Raw genomic sequence first — 17,080 nt, 5'->3', positions numbered from 1 at the left:
CGATAATCGCCTCCTTTCATTCTCACCTCATCTTTGCCTATTTTTTTTGTATGTTCTTGTTCTTGTTCTCGTCCAATATTGTTCACTAACTTGAGTCTGTCCCTGCACGGTGTTTGTGTGTGTGTCTGTCCGAGCTGTGTGTTGAACAGCAGCATCTGTTTTGCTGTGTGCTTTGGGCGTGTTTTGCGGGGGACAACCAGCTGCCCCTCCCTGACGGTCTGTCTTTCGGCCCACAGGTGTGTTTTAAGAGCAGCTACAGTGAAGAGGACGAGGAGCCCTCACGTCTTTAAACCACTCCTTTGCCCTAGCTCCACCCCCATTGGTCAGCTGCCAGTCAGAAAGCAGATCTTACAAACTCCATGAATGTTAAACTAACTGTATTTATGAATTGTAACAAAAGTGTATTATAATTAAAGAAAAAAGTATGAGTTTAAAGATTTTGTACATTTGTACTTGAATTATGTCTAGATGTATATTTTCACTAAAGGTTGTATTGTACAAAAAGCCATATAAGTACCACTTGAATGCATACATAGCATTGTTTTCTTTTATCATTTTGGAATGAGTATGAACATGTGTATTTAAGGAGATTTTTTTTTTTTAATGAAGCACAGTATGGTATTCATTAACTTTTTTTTTTATTTCCAAGGTAGCATCTGGCCTTTTGTTTGTATGGTCTTTTCTGTCTGTACTGCTTTTAGTTCATGTATAGTTTTTCTTCTGACATTTGCCTGCACCAAGCTGCAAATTGATTTGCCAATTAAGCCTGAATGGGTCAGATGTAACATGTTATAAATGCCCAATTAAGGCAAATGCATTTTAAGGGAGTAAATGCATTTTCCCTGCTACATTCTTGTTGGTCATAGAGTTAGTATTTGGTCATCTTGGTCAAAGAGCTGTTTTAAGTAGACGTTTATTGCAAGCAACAAAATATTGAATGATTCAATTGTCTTTTTTTTCTTCGCCAACTCTTTTTTTTTTTTTATCTAATCTTGCCTCATTATAACATTAATTTCCATTTGTAGGAAGCACAGGAGACTTGTCTGTTCAGACATACCCCATGTTACTGTGGAGGTGTATGACTGTAGAGATAACATCAGTTTTCAAGGACCATTCTAGTAGTTCAGATTAGGAAAAGAAAAGCATAATAAGTATCGGAGAGGGAGGAGTGTAATGCTGCATGGCTGGCAAATGTATAATCAGATGCAAGGTCAATGCACGCAATTTGACACCCGTGCTCATTGCAGACATATAACTATAGTCCATGGACACTGTGCAGAGAGTCATTGGGTTGTGTCTATCCTCTTGAAATATTTGATGATCCTCTTCAATTTAACATTCCAAATATCCACAGATATGCTAAAGGGTACTTACGACGAGTGTCTTTTCTGTATGTGCGTGTGCTAGTTCAGAAACTGACTCAAGAATGTTCATGCCTTAAACTAAAAGCTGGAGATCCGTTACTGAGTAGATCTCCTCTGTGCGTATTCTCTCTTACGCTGGAAGAGAGCGAGATCGTTTAGCTTATTTACAGCTCATTGTGCATTGATTGTTGTCATTGTGCATGATATAGATATTAGGTAGTCGAGTTGAAATTTTATATTCTGTCTTGAGACCTCATCCTACATATTAGCCAAAAACGCGTGCTATGCACACCTAGTCACACAACATGTCTGGACTACCTTTTATAAATGTTTATGGGTCTTTTTTTTAAAGTGCTGTTGCTTCCCTACCCCTCCATGAGAGGCTGATGAATTTCATGACTGAGAGAGGTCTTTGGGAAAGCCATTTGACCCTGTTATACTCACAATCCCCATCAAAGCTACAGTACACTGAGGCTAGGTTTGACTTTACATTCCCTGTACATTCCCTTAGAATATCCTTCACCGTTTTTTTTTGTTTTTTTTTTAATGTATAGCCTGTTTCAGATCAGGGTCGGTCTCTTAGTCGTACCTGCTAGACAAACCTCTGCCTGGTCCCTCATAGCCCTTCTTCCTCCAGTTCCTTTGCCTTCTGTCCTTCTCCTACTGATCCAGTTGTGTAATATGGGTGTTGTGGGATAAAGGCCTGTGAGTGAGTTCACTTACCACATATTCACCATGAGAGATGCTGAGAGACTCGTATACCGGACACAAACTAATCTGAAAAGCTAAATTTGCCTTCTCTTTGGACTTGTAGAAGACAGGAAACGTGAGCTTGTAATCACAATTGTGTTTTTTTTTTTCAATGGCTTATGCTCAAGTAAATCTACCATCCCGATGCCCGACTATTCATATTTGTTAAGTGGTTGAAATGTAAGTAGAAGGGGGAATTGTTGAAGCTTCTTCTTGAGCAGGACCTGATGCTGACTTAGTTATCACTCACGAGCATGACAGCGCACACAAATGCTTACATTACTTGGATTAAACTTTTGTTTTTCCTTTTGAAAAGTCTATGTAATATAATTTTAATGCTGTGAAAAATCAGAGACATTTATAACTTTTTTTTTTCTTTCTCTAGTTTAATCATGTGTGCATGTCGTACTGTATTAATGTCATCCAACTTGGGGATGGCCCGGCCTCTTGCAGTGGGGCTCTCCGGCTACCCTGCTTGTAAATAAACCCTGGGTTAATGACAGAGACAGTTGTTCTGGAGTAAGCTGTTGAAAAGTGTGTGAAAGTTCTCGTGTCATTGAGGATGCACGTCTTCTCCCTTGGAGTCACCGCTGGACTCCAACTAAGTCCCATTCAAACACCATATGTGCATTGGGACCTGTGAAGATCTCTACGTGCTTTCACAATGTTCATGGAAGATTTTGCTTATGAGAGGGGCACTGTGTGATGAGGGGAAATGTATGTGTGTGTGTGTGTGTGTGTATAAAAATATAAAGACAAGAAAAAAACAACAAAAATACCAACTTCATGTGAACTTCACAAAGAAACACAATTGAGCTTTAAGATCCAACCATTGTGGTGTAGAGCATTCCATATTTACACCTATTTAGTACTTAATGCTGCTCTATAGCTGCTCGCTGCTTCCCCAACTGTTGTCTGCAGGGTGGCCTGACTCACCTGTCAATCATTACTCTGCTTCCATTGTTACATCATTCAGAATGCTGTAGTGAAGACACATCTCTGTCCTTCCTTCTAGTTAAGCTCACAAGCATTGCATTACAAACATGAGAATAATTCTCAGGTTTTTTTTTTATGTTCCTTTTCAATCGCTTCCATCAAAGTCTAATGTATCATCAAAGGGAATAATATCATCACTGTTTATAAGAACACATTAAAGTTTAGCCTTTGACATATGTGCCAATTATCAGCTTCTGTATATTCCTCATATCCTTTTTTCCCTTCCAACAAATTACATCAGCTTATTCTTATGTCCCCACACTTTGTCAGCAAGGAAGTCTGGCTTTATACCTGTTTGAATGTGTGCACAAAGTGTATTTTAATGTCTGTTAAAATAATGAAGATGATAATAAAAAAGGTGAATTTATCAAGCATGTATCGGTTGTACAATTCAGGTTCCTTGTCTGTAAACAGTTATCCGGGGCCAACATTTCAGAATTGTTGGTTGATATACCCATATCTACACAAGGAGAGCAGTTGGATTTTTATTTTGTAGTTGTACAGTAATGTCTCAACCACTGCAGTCAATGTAATTCTTGTTCTATCACTGGGTGTTGTACCATATCTGACATTTGTAATTATTAAATAATACACTGCCGTTTGTATAAAAGGAAACAGAACACTGTGTCTTTATTTCCTGTAGACGTACACTGTTCTAACGTTTGGAATCACTGAGAAATGTCCTTGCTTTTAAAGCAAATAGTGTGTTTTAGCACATTGGGAAACCAGAAATGTTGAGTACTCAAACGTTTTATTTTTGAAATCATATCTTCAAAAGGGAATAGTTAGCTCATGTTTAATTAATATCCTCTTATTACCGGTAACTTGGTTAGCAACTAGAGCCTATGCATTATGCCTTGTGTAGTTGTCCTACTGTTTCTGTCTGTGCCAGTGTTCATGCACACAACATGGCCAGTGCCATCTCCATAGAAGTGCCTTTGTGTTGAATAAACTACAAAGATTTCTGAAGGAACTTTGTGGACTGCTGCCATAGAAGGCTATTGTGTAATGTAATCAGTTAAGGTCTTTACATAGTAAAGTCACACAGTGGGTCTCCTCCTCCACTGGACCCACCCCACACTTTGAGAACCACTGCTGTGTGTGTGCGTGTGCGTGTGCGTGTGTGTGTGTGTGTGTGCGCACGTGTACGTGTGTGTGTGTGTGTGCGTGTGTGTATGATGACCATACAGAAAGGAACAAAAAGTGTGAATGACTCGATGAACAATTCTCTACAGCTACAGACAGATGGTGAAGGTATACCCTCAAGACTGACTCCCATCTCAAGATGGAAGAGCTGCTCTCCTGGCTGTCATCAAAAAGCAGCCCTCCCCTCTTCTGGCGATGACAGCTCACATACGCCACCTAGAGTTTTCTCTCAGTCAGGTGGAAGTAGACCTTGTAAGTCAACCAGGGAGACACCTGTACAAAAATGATGATAAAATGATGCACATCAAAACATTATGTATGTCTAAAATGTCTGTTTCAAACTAGATGTTTAAAATGTGTTTAAATGAGGCCATCACAGCCTCACTGTCTTCCTCAAAAACTCCAGGAGGAAGGCCAGCCACTCATTGGTGTCACGTGTAAATACCATCCACATGGGAACATATTTAATCAGAAGCAGAGGTGGAAAGTAACGAAATACATTTACTCACGTTACTGTATTGAGTAGTTTTTCTGTGTATTTTGTATTTTTTAAGTAGTTTATAAAATCGGTATTTTAAATTTTACTTGATTACATTTTGAGTGAAGTATTGTACTTCGCTACATCAAAAATCCCATCCATTACTTGAGTAAAAAAAAAAGTTAAGACTAACGAAAACGGAAAGGGAGAGAAAGAAATTGCGCCCTTAACCACTAGCCTAGTGATAATGATCAGCATGTAGCCTACAACAGGACATGAATCAAGCTGGCGCCATGCAGTCTTTCTGAAAGTGATGGAACTGGATCACGAGATGCATCAGATTACCCTAACCTATGAAAGTGTATTTTCCGCTATTCCAATCGGTTGTCTCAGTTCGTTTTAGCACTAATGATTGCGGAGATATTTAAGCAAACACCATGGGATTTCGTGTTTTGACGTTTGTGCTCACCTTTCTTTGGAAAGAAGTTTATTAGCAGTTGTTTCTCCTCATTTTGATGTCTCTCTTTTTCCTGCTTTGGCCTTTGTTTTTAGTAACCTGACTTGGCTTTCTTGGAGAAAGACATTGCCCCAGCAACAAAACAATTAGCGGTCCACTACTAGCGATGCTCAACTAAATAAACAACAGATAGACTACCTTATGAATCGTGCAGGCGGACTAAACCATTTAGCTCTTTAGCAAGGGAGAGTGAGAGTGACCTTACACAGTTTTCACTATGTTTTGTAGGCCTATACAAAATCCAGTCAGTCAAACTTTAAATTTCGTCTGACATTCATTTTGACATTTAATTTGGAAGTTAAAATATTCAGGTAAAATTAATATATGGTGGAAATAAGTATTGAACGCTTTTTTTTTTTTTTTTTCAGTAATTAGCCTAAACTTCCAGTGAGTCTAGGCCTATTCAAAATTTTCACCACACATATATTAACACACATATAAAAAATCCAAACATAAGAGTTTTGTGTATTAAAGTGGAATGACACAGGAAAAAAGTATTGAACGTGCCTACTGAAATTTCTTCAATACTTTGTGGAAAAGCCTTTGTTTGTAAAGACAGCTTCAAGACATTTCCTGTATGACAAAACTTATTAGTCGCAGTATCAGGTGTGATTTTGGCCCATATGTTCTAAACAGATTCCAGGGATCCCTCTTGTGAATCCTGATCTTTAGTTGCTTCCACAACTATTTAATTGAATTGGCTGCCTTCAAGTCTTTCTGGAGCTTTCTCCGAGTGGTCCTTGGCTCTTTGAATTGAATATCCTGACTCCCTGGTCAGAAATATTGCGAGGAGATCCTGTGCATGGCCGGTTGATGATGCAGTGATGTGTCTTCCTCTTGCAGATAATGGCTCCCATGCTGCTTACTGGAAGATTCTGATGTTTTGAAATGCATCTGTAACCAGTTTCATTGATATGTTTTGCAACAATAACGTTGCAAAGGTCTTGGGAGAGCTTTTTGCTTTTTTCCATCATGAAATGTTTCTTGTGTGACACCTTGGTAATGAAAAACCTTTTTATAGCCCAACAATATGTAGGCTACTAACCAAACTTTTTTTAATTTGCACAGATAGAAAGGATAACTACTCTCTATACAGATTCCAGCTCGTTCCTTCCCTTTCCTTGCCTTAGTGCTTTTTCTTAGCAAGTTCAATACTTTTCCACTGTGTTATTCCACTTCATTACATGACTCTACTTATGGAGTTGTTTGGATTTTTTATGTGTGGATTACCTGAGTTATTACTAATGCCTGGTGAAAATGTTGTGCCCCCTGTATTCCACTTTTCACGGGCCCTCTCCTCCATTGGGGCCCTATACTTCCCACTTTCCCCCCCAGTACGACGCCCTTTAATCTGCTGAACCTTCTGCTCATTTCCAAATATAAAAAAAAACTCTCTGCAACTCAATATTGGCCTGCCTGCCCCAGCTGCCTGTGAGGGGCTTTTCAGTTGTGCTGGATTACTGTTCACTGCAAAGCGACCCAAGGATGAGTGCAACTAACTTTGAAAATCAACTACTGCTCAAACTTAAAGGAGAACTCCGGTGATTTTTCACATAGATCTCCATTTCTCAACATCCTTTTCAGGCAAGTACCTCCACTAAACACCATGTAAGTACCTCCACTCGGCGGCCATATTGCAACACTTTTTGGGCACTTATCGTGCATCTATTTCAGCAGAAATGCGTGTGTGTAAGGCTTCACGACACCAATCTTGCTCCAGCAGCGAGATCACAACAGATGATTGGCACGATGTCTTCACAGCACACCACATGATTGGCTCAATGTATTTTACAACACACACATGATTGGCTCACTGTATTCACATGTCGACGTTTTGCCGCGGAAGGGTTGTGATATGTGTAGACATATGATGTGTAGACAACTGCCATATTGGCGTTACAAACTAACCCCATGCATTACTATGGAGGATTTTGTGTGTATGGAGTGCTGTATCTCCTCATTAATAAGTATTTGGTAAAACTGGTTGTTCTGATACCCCCTCCCAAAAAAAAAAAAAAAAAGTAACTAAGTAACTTTTACTTAAAGTACATTTTAAATGAACTACTTTTTACTTTTACTTGAGTACATTTTCAGATCGGTATTTTAACTTGTACTTGAGTAATATTTCATCAAGGTATTAGTACTTTTACTAGTACAATATTTTCATACTTTTTCCACCACTGATCAGAAGCAACCATCAAAAGATGACCTTTGAGAAGACAGAGATAAGCACTACATGACAACTGTTAAAGACCCTATAGGCAGGTTTCAACAACATTCATGCAACATGCAGTCATAGATATCCACTTCCATAAACTTCAGTTTATTTCATCCTTGTCATTCTAAGATAATTCTTCTACATCACTGAGACATTGAGCTGGTATGAAATTGGCATACTCATATTATCTCTCTGTACGTTGATTGTTTTGTCTGAGTTTGTGCCTGAGTTTGTGCTCCCTGCGAGTTTCCAGTCCCAAAGGACACTTATCTGGAGCTTTGAACAGTTTATGAACCACCACCTCTGCCAACCTCCATGGGTTTGGACCAATATGTGCACACACACACACTCACACAATGTGGTGCATCCCCATCTCTATCCATCATCAGTGTAGACTTCTAACTTGATTCATGTTTTTATATCATAGTATCATCAATGTAAAAATGCAGAGCTTTTGACATAAACAGCAGGTTGAGAAGGGGCTTTAGGTTTATTTGTTTCAGAGCTTGACAACAGTGAGGATGAATTTACAGATTTCAAAGTAAGCGGTTATAAAGCTTGGAGTAGCAGTTTGGCCTTATCAGCCTTTTGTTGGATTCTACTTGGCCTACTTGTTATTTTGCATGCATTCAACCAAGGCTACACAGAAAATTATGAAAAAATCTATTCAAAATAAAACTTACAGTTAGCAGTTAGTATTTACAACTGCTTACACACAATTCCAGAGTTCTGTGTACTGTGTATTTATTTATTTATTATTATTATTTTGTTTGTTTATTAATTTATTTCAAATCTCTGCACACCACACAAATCCCACACAAAATGCATCATATCTCTCCTGCACACACGCGCACAAACACATCACAGATAGCCTAGACAGATACACAAACAAGCAAAGCACACAAGTTTGTAGCCTATACAGACACAGAAACACAGCGATATGTAGGCTAATGTGATGCAGACATGCAGATATGCATTTGTGTTATTAAGTGACTAAGAAAGGTGGCTTTATTAGTTTCATAACATAATACGTTGCTTTAATTTGACCTGCAATATATTTGCATGACATAACAACACTTTTACATTTGGTTTGTACCAAGCCTTATAGCCTACCATGCATTGCTGTGCCATCCAGCATACAGTATGCCTATGCTGCTACAGTTCACGCAGTCGGGTCTGCTGCTCTTGCATGTTGTCCACAGATCTGAATACAACTCCACTGCTTCTCCATAAACTGATCGGAGCTCTTACACCACACGTATGGCTTATAGATCTGATAAAGCTGACCAGCGTTCATGGTTTCGGCAACGTGACGCTGAAAAACAAAAGCCCTGTCTAAAGGGCTCCAATCATATTTCAAATTAGGTAGATTCACATTCCCATTGGTCATTGGAGCTGTCAATTACACATGTTCATTATCTGATTGGTTGAAGTTTATGGGGCGGCCTCCAAAGCTGTCACAACACTTCCTAGTGAGGCTGATGGGATGCATCATCAAAGATGGCTTTCAGTGTCGGATGGTACATCATAAACGACCAGTTCATTTAATGACATTTTTGCAGTCAAATAAGCCCTAGTGGTTATAGAAGACTGGAGCGGTGGACGGAAGCCGTCGCAAGCAGTGTCCATCACCTGCGACGTGCTACGGCCGCCTGCCTCCTTGCAGCATTTTTATCGTCCCTACAGCTAGCGAGTTAGCTAACTTAGCTCATTTGTAAATATTAGCCAGCTAGCTAACGTTAGCGACATCTGGTCCCGTTAAAATGGCCACCATGGAGAAATTGATGAAGGCCTTTGAGTCTCTCAAGTCATTCCAGCAACAGCAGGGACCACCATCGGCCGAAGAGCTAGTTCAAAAACAGTAAGTGATATAATGAATGCTGTTCAATTTGAAGTCACACTGGCTGGTTGCAGTTCTGCGGCAGGCTGAGACCCGATTAGCTTGAAAGGAAACATGTCAAAAGCAATCTTTTGAGGTGTTCATCCCATTTAGTCTGTTTGTGATGTGATGCTTGTCAACGTCGTATCACCTGGTAGCTAATAACCCATGAATGCATGGTGTTTATTTGATTACATTATCACTTGTTTGAGAACGTTTTATGGGCCAAGGTTAGCTAGTTAGCTTTATTGTAACTAGGCTAACTGGTAGTATACGATGCACTTTTCAAACTGCCCTCTTTTCTTTCAGTCTTACAAACACCAGCGGGTCATCAGCTGAGCAACAGTTATGCTTGCTATTGATCACATGAACTCTGTAGCTGTTATGAAAAATTCTGACGCACATAGATTCTTAATTGAGCAATGACGTAATGCATTGGTTGGCCAGCTCTGCGGTTTATTTGATAGCTAGCATGATGGTGTATGTAGCCGATCTACGTAGCTAGCCTGTTTGTTATGGCAGTCTCACGTTACTTGCACTTGTCATTGAATTTTTACAACTATACGGTCTTGATCAGACAATTCAGCATATTGCCTGTCTAACATCAAGACTGTCGTAGTGACTGAGTGAACATTTATAATGGTGACTCAACAAGTGCAAAACAGAAATTGCCCTTGAAACTAATGCCAATGCTGTTTGGTCCCACTGCAAAACTCACAGAAATGACCAGCATACGGCATTGATGTTAATTTGGCAGGTATCTTTGTGTGCAGTGAAAGGTTTCCCCATTTGGACACACGTTTTTACTTTGGTTAATATCCTCTTACAAACCTTCCTTTACAGTAGTAGATCATACAGTAATATTTTCAGTGGGGTTACCGTAATTCTAGAGTGATTTGGCCCAATATGCACCAGTTGTAGATGGGAAGCCAACAACTTGTGGGAAAGAAACTGGAAAATAATGACAACTGTGATGGACACTTTTCACCTGACCTGCCAACCAGCATGCAGCACGATGACTAGGGTATCATGCAAGAGAACTTTGCTTGCTGACAGACTTGCACTTTGCACATTTTTTAAAACGTGGGCCCTTTCTGTTTTCCAGTTGGAGACTCATCATGTGATTTCATAGTTTCTGAAGCATAGGCTCAGTACTGTTCTAAAGGGTATGGAAGTTGGTCTCCCAGAAATTTCATAGGAAGGCAAAATTACAGCATTTTCAGATATTACATTGAACTTAAATTGAAATTTAAGTCCAATTTAAGTTAATCATAAGATCTCAAAATACTCTGTTTGTCCTCTCAATCTATTTTTATCTGGCCTTACTCCTCTCTTGGGACCCTTTGGAGAAGCAGGTGGAATCTCAATAAGAGCTGATTTATTTCTTGTGAGACAAAAAAATAATTTTTTGAGACAATACATAATCCTTTGGGATGTATTTATTTAGGCAGTTGCATTATAATCTTGGCTATGGAATGTCAGATATATACAGGATTGTGTATGCTACCAATTTTGAATTTGGTTTATATTTCAGTTTCACACAACGTGCCCATTTTTTTTTTTAACAAGTCATTGTTTTTTCAGGTATCTGGAGTTCTTTTGGTTTAAATGAATCATCCTTTTGTGTTTCCCCAGGAAAAAAGATCTCGCAACAACCAAAAAGGATCGGGTGACCCACTGTCTGACGATATGTGAAAACATTGTGGCACAGTCTCTGAGGTATGCTATTTAGCCCGAGGGTCTGTGAGTCACTGTCTAAAGGGTCTATGAGTCACAGAAATAAAGATCAGATGATGGTTCTGTTATTATTATTTTTTTTTCTGTTAATGTGAATGGAATGTTGAAGCAGATTTGCAATGGAGTTGGATATTAGGGTCTGACACGAGTTAGCCTATTTGGTTTGAGGTAGGGAATGAAAATCGATTACTTCTCTATTTCAGTGTTTCAGTTTCCTTGAAGCTGGCATGTAGGCCTGTTTATTGTTTAAGTCGATCAACGTGCCTTAGGCCATTTGTCTACTGGATGTGAACTTTTTAGCAATGACCATACAAAGTATGAAGTGCATGATTTGAAAGAATTAAGCCAAAATTATAGCAAGAGTCTGTGCATTGTAGAGCCAGAGCATGTGTGGTAAAAATAAAATTGGCAATATCCTTCTTGTGTCTTCACTTTTGACTGAGTATAAGCTGTTTATTGTTTATTGTGTGTCTTCTCCATAATGTATGTCTGGGTTTTTGGTTAGGCTACATGAAGTGACAGGCGAGTTTTAGTATAAGTAAAATATTTCTTGGTAGCTTATCATCAATTCATGTCAGCAATAACCAGACTACAGTTGTGAGTCTGCATGTTTGGGATTATTGTCTAAATATTTTTTGTACAGAGGCAGGCATTTAGAATTAACAAATACCAGTTAGTCTTGACCAGTAACAAGGATGAATCTCTTGGTTAATTTTGGCATGCTGGTTTGAGAGTGCTGTTGACAGTATTTGTTGAGTGACAGGAACCCCTCTTTCTCTTGCCCCCATGGTGCTGGGAACAGGACGTCGCCAGAGTTCCAGAAACTTCTGGGCATCGCCATGGAGATGTTCCTGTTGTGTACCGATGATAAGGAGTCTGACGTCAGGATGGTGGCGGACGAGTGCCTCAACAAAATCATCAAAGTGAGAGAAGGCTACATGCAGTACCCACACAGTACATGTGCCAGTTTAGATAGGAAACAGTGCTAAAGAATTTGCATCAAAATATTCCATCTGAAGGCACCACCAGGTGTAAATTAGGATGAGATCTAATTGTGGCTGATGATCCTCAGTAAAAAATGAATAGCCTATACTAGATTGAGATTTCCCATCTTAGATTATGCCTTCCCAAAACCACTGGAGATTGAAGCACAAGCAGAGTGACCTGGGTCCTGCTTAATGATTTCAGAGCTTGGTCAGTATGTTTTGAAAGGTTGTGTGACTGGTACGAATGTGTGACATTTCCCATGTCCATCAGGCATTGATGGACTCCAACTTACCCAGGCTGCAGCTGGAGCTGTACAAAGAGATTAAGAAGGTAAGGGAATCAGCTGCCAAACTGCTGCTGCAAATTCAGCAAGATATAGTAATATGAACAATATTATATTATTATTATTGTATAATATTATATTATTATTATTATAGATATGGGCAAAATGGGCAAATGGTGTGTTAGATCATGGAAATTCATAGTTTATGCACTTCGCAACTTCAGATTTCAGAAAAGCAAAATATGATTGCTTAGCAGAACGGAGACAGTTGCAGGCTGACTGGCTTTTAGTCAGGATCCTTCTACATTGCCATTGTGTTCCTATGTATTCATATATTTAATAGATTGCAGAACACAATCTGTAATTATTAAATACTCATGACAAAGTATGTTGGTTGTATCTGGGTGCATCTAACTTACAAGTTCTTTCTGTCTCTGCCATAGAACGGTGCCTCCCGTAGTCTGCGAGCTGCCTTGTGGAGGTTTGCAGAGCTGGCCCACCTCATCCGGCCGCAGAAGTGCAGGTATGCATAGCGCCCCCTGGTTGCTCAGAGTGGGGCCCTACATGCCTCCAGTAGAGAAGCTAAAGTTAATGTTGACTAGTATTTAGCAGACGCTTTTATTCAAAGTGACATGATCTCGCAACAGTGCGTTTGGAAATTAGCTAGCAGTTAGGAGTTGAGCATATGCTGAGACCTAAGGGTGGAGTTGAGCATATGCTGTAGTAGTTTGTGGGTGGTGATTTGTTGTTATGGAACCGGTCCACAGTGGGAGGGAGGGGAAAGTAAAATGCCACAGTGGCTTGATAGACTCGTGTGAGATTGTTAGACTTGCCCCCCCCCCCCCCCCCCCCAATGTTATCCCTTTGAAATGTTGTGTCCGTTATAAATGTGCTGTGTCTGTTTTTATCTTGCCCCCTCAACCTCCCCCCGCTCACGCGCTTATAGGCCTTACCTGGTCAACCTTCTGCCCTGTTTGACACGGATCACCAAGCGTCAGGAGGAGATGGTGCAGGAGACTCTGGCCTCCTCCATCCCCAAGATCATGTCTGCCCTGGGCCAATTTGCTAATGACGGAGAGATCAAGGTGAGGCTGGCATGCTGGCTTTCCCCTGCTCTGGCTCCTGAAGTCCTGAACTGCCCCGTGCTATACCCTTGTCTGTGGTGTCTAAATGCTTTCAGTGGGAAATCCAGCTCCTTCTCAAGCTGTTGTCCAGCTAACGTTAGTCAGAAAGCACCTGTTCTAAAACTCTACATCTGGGGTGGTGGGGGGGGGGGTTAATGAAAGACCTTCAGTCAGTGTAAGTTCTTGCACAGGAAGAGAAGCATTTGAAACTAGTCAATTTACCACTTGCTGGACTTGACTTCACTCAATACACCAATGCAGTCTTTGTCTTTCAGCTATGTCCACTGCATTCCCAAGTATGGCTTCATAGTCTTTGTCTTATTCTCATGTAACCAGAGAGCCTTAGCTGCTTCCCCTATCCTGTGTGAAAGCTGGTCAGATCGTAGAGTTACACTGCCCCTCTAGCTCTGACACAAGGACATAAGACCATGATGGGCTCAGCCGCCGCCTAACCTGGACATACAGATTAGCCAACACTCGGAGTCCTTCCACAGGCCGTGTGGTGTGACCTGTGTAAGCTTAGCTAATTGGTTGATGTAGTGGAGAAGAATGCGGTCGCGGTATTAGGAGCTGCTGCTGGGACTCTTACACACTAACCTGCCAGTGGCGCCCCCAAGGGTCTGCCGCCGCGGATGCGCCATGCGTGCACAATCCTCCCCAGCAGCCTTACGTCATGCACTAAATATGGACCATGATGTTGGCCGGGGTGATTGAATTATCCATGACATGGCTGCCCCCTGCCACACACACACACACACACACACACACACACACCTTCACACACACACGAACACGCATACACACACACACACACGCATACACACACACACACACACACACACACACACACACACACACACGAACACGCATTCACACACACACATAACCGTTATGGTTTGTCGCACTCTAGAGGCAACAACCCACGTTTCCTTCTGCCTGATTGAAGTTATGTTTTGGTCTGAATTTGTCCCTCCCACATATGCAACACACGTCTTCAAATGGACTTGCAGAGGCACAAACACACTAATACGCACGCGCACACACACACACACACACACACACACACACACAAAATGCCATATATGCCCCCGCCCCCACACACCCTGGGGACTGCAGGTGAGTGCTGTTGTCAGGCAGATCCACACAACTCATCCTCTGAGGCCTGCTTGTGTCTCTCATGCTTGTGTCTCTCAGTGGGGTCCCAGGGGTTGTCCCACACACAGGCGGGTGGGGCAGGGCAGGGCTTTAAGTGTTGTTTGCGTAATATCAGGTTTCATCACTGCTTGATGAAGTTGCCAAGACTTGTTTACGATCTACAGGCGGGTCATTGTTGGAAATGTATTGCTGTTTTTTTTGTTAAATGTAGTATGATTAATGAAGGTGATATGCATGGAAGTTCATTTTTATGTTCCCATTAACATATGAAAGTTTGCATTAGTAGGTAGTATATCCATGGTTTCAGTCATTAAAAAAAAAAAATAAGAAACCAAGAAGATAAGACACCAGGGTTTCAGTCATTATCAAAAACGTAATAAGAAACCAAAATCCCAAACACAGACTTACATTATAACAATGGCCTTATAACACAGACACATTATAACCAATGATGTTGAAACATGTCTGTCTGTTGGTGTGTGTGGTGCGTATGTGTTTTCACACCTCAGGTGCTGCTGAAAGCATTTGTGGCTAACCTGAAGTCCAGCTCGCCCACCATCCGCCGAACCGCAGCCAGCTGTGCCGTCAGCGTCTGTCAGCACTCACGCAGAACACACTACTTCTACACCTGGCTCCTCAACGTGCTGCTCGGTAGGATACACACACACACACACACACAGACACTTCTCTATGCCTCTTGAAATCAAACTCAACCAACATATCGGAACTCCCCCTATTACTGTCGGTCCCGTATTTCCGCCGTCTTGCGTGTATGTGTCACTTAATATCCATTTCTATACAAACCAAGACGGCGGACTCCTAAAGAAACGCAAGCACCCACACCATAAGTGTATCTGAATTAGCTATGTACCAAAAATGACATTTTACCGTGACCCGAAGAGCTGTAAACAGTGTTGTAAGGCTGCGTGTACAAATCCGCTTGGAGCTCCAGTGGAATTTTAATTTCATGACTAGAATTCTCGGTCTAAACGTTCATGTGTAGATTTGGTTCAAATCTACACACCTATGGCTACTGAAAAATGTAAGGTTCGTTTATCTTATTTCTAAGTATTAAAAAACATCATTGTTTTAGAATTTTCGAACGAAAGTGGTGGTAATTGGAGGCCTTACGATAGCTTGTCTAGCAAACATTTTAGTTGTTTAAATTGTAAAATTTTTCCTATTGGTAAGAAATGATTGAATTTTCTCTAGAATGTGTCTCTGTTCACACATCCTACAAGTTCAGCTGGTCTCAGGAGACCACATTGTTTAATTAAGTCGCTCTTCCTCTCTCTCTCGCCCTTCTTCTCTCTCTCTCTCTCTGTCTCCCTCTCTCCCTCTCCCCCTCTCTCAGGTCTGGTGGTTCCGGTGGATGAGGAGAGGCCTAATCACCTGATCCTGGGTGTGCTGCTCACGCTGCGCTACCTGATGCCCCTGCTGCAGCAGCAAGTGCCCAACACCAGCCTGAAGGGCAGCTTTGGCGTCATGCGCAAGGAGGCCGACGTCTCCCCATCCCCAGAACAGCTGGTCCAGGTATGGGCCCCAGCCAATGGCTTTGGTCCTGGACCACACTCTGGGGCCTAGATAGGCAAAGTCTTCAGTCTAGTGCTAATGTGATAATTAAGTAAAATCAATCATGAGCATTAAGCGCAAACATTGATAAGTCAGCTCAGTGCTACCACATGTCACATGATGGCTCTAGTTCAGGTGCAAGAGCTGTGCTTGTTCACACACTTTGTCCTTTGCCCACCATTTCAATGAAGGCTTGCTGTGTTTGTCTCAGCATGGCTAGGCTTCATGTACTGAACAGTGACCAGTGGCGTTCTTGACGTCATTTAGGGCAATTCCGCACAAAACGGTCACATCCATAACGCCAACACAATGCCATGGTATTTAGTTGCCGTTATGGATGTGACAGTTTTGCATGGAATTGCCCTTTAAGGATACTTTGCTGTTGTTGAGAACCCTATGAGAAGTTTTTAGAGTGTGATGGGTGAATTATATTTGTAAACGACCACTCCAAGCACACTGTGGCACTCTGGAAATGGTTTGTAAATTCGGAGTGTTGCAATAGTTTCATCATTACTTCAGAACGTCACACTCTCTGTGTTATCCGAGTGTTCACAGCCCACTCCAGCTGAAGGGACCGTGCAGCAGAGTGAGACTTCAGTCCAGCTGAACTCCGTAGCAGAGGGTGTAGGCCGCATGTGGTCTTGTTTACCAGTTTTATACCATAAGTATAAGTATACTCTTTTGATCCTGTGAGGGAAACTTGGTCTCTGCATTTTTCCCAATCCGTGAATTAGTGAAACACACTCAGCTCACAGTGAACACACAGTGAGGTAGAGCACACACTAATCCCGGCACAGTGAGCTGCCTGCTACAACAGCGGCGCTCGGGGAGCAGTGAGGTTAGGTGCCTTGCTCAAGGGCACTTCAGCCGTACC

At 41.4% G+C, this 17,080-nt stretch overlaps 2 protein-coding genes across 10 annotated transcripts in view; both read left to right on the top strand.

The window, feature by feature from the left end:
* Window positions 1–17,080, top strand: part of grk4 (G protein-coupled receptor kinase 4) — a 75,969-nt gene that overhangs the window by 50,399 nt on the left and 8,490 nt on the right. For 2 of the 3 annotated variants that reach the window (XM_042101444.1, XM_042101431.1), the window contains exon 16: window positions 237–3,486. Coding sequence is in view for 1 of the 3 variants with exons in the window: in XM_042101431.1 (XP_041957365.1) it covers window positions 237–290 (54 nt within the window). In the remaining 2 variants the exon portion in view is untranslated. Of the gene's footprint in view, window positions 1–236; window positions 3,487–17,080 lie in introns of those variants that run through there. The other variant, XR_006033629.1, reaches the window with a different exon arrangement.
* htt (huntingtin) overlaps window positions 8,953–17,080 on the top strand; it is a 46,586-nt gene continuing 38,458 nt past the window's right edge. For 5 of the 7 annotated variants that reach the window (XM_042101337.1, XM_042101321.1, XM_042101347.1 and 2 more), the window contains exons 1-8: window positions 8,953–9,330; window positions 10,984–11,067; window positions 11,888–12,008; window positions 12,343–12,402; window positions 12,799–12,878; window positions 13,302–13,440; window positions 15,144–15,285; window positions 15,989–16,167. In XM_042101337.1, the coding sequence (XP_041957271.1) occupies window positions 9,233–9,330; window positions 10,984–11,067; window positions 11,888–12,008; window positions 12,343–12,402; window positions 12,799–12,878; window positions 13,302–13,440; window positions 15,144–15,285; window positions 15,989–16,167 (903 nt within the window). In that variant the 5' untranslated portion in view covers window positions 8,953–9,232. Of the gene's footprint in view, window positions 9,331–10,983; window positions 11,068–11,875; window positions 12,009–12,342; window positions 12,403–12,798; window positions 12,879–13,301; window positions 13,441–15,143; window positions 15,286–15,988; window positions 16,168–17,080 lie in introns of all 7 variants that reach the window. The other 2 variants (XM_042101328.1, XM_042101312.1) reach the window with 1 other exon arrangement.

The sequence above is a fragment of the Alosa sapidissima genome, chromosome 1, assembly GCF_018492685.1.
Source record: "Alosa sapidissima isolate fAloSap1 chromosome 1, fAloSap1.pri, whole genome shotgun sequence".
In the NCBI taxonomy this organism is placed as follows: domain Eukaryota; kingdom Metazoa; phylum Chordata; class Actinopteri; order Clupeiformes; family Clupeidae; genus Alosa; species Alosa sapidissima.
This window is presented reverse-complemented; position numbering and strand designations above follow the sequence as displayed.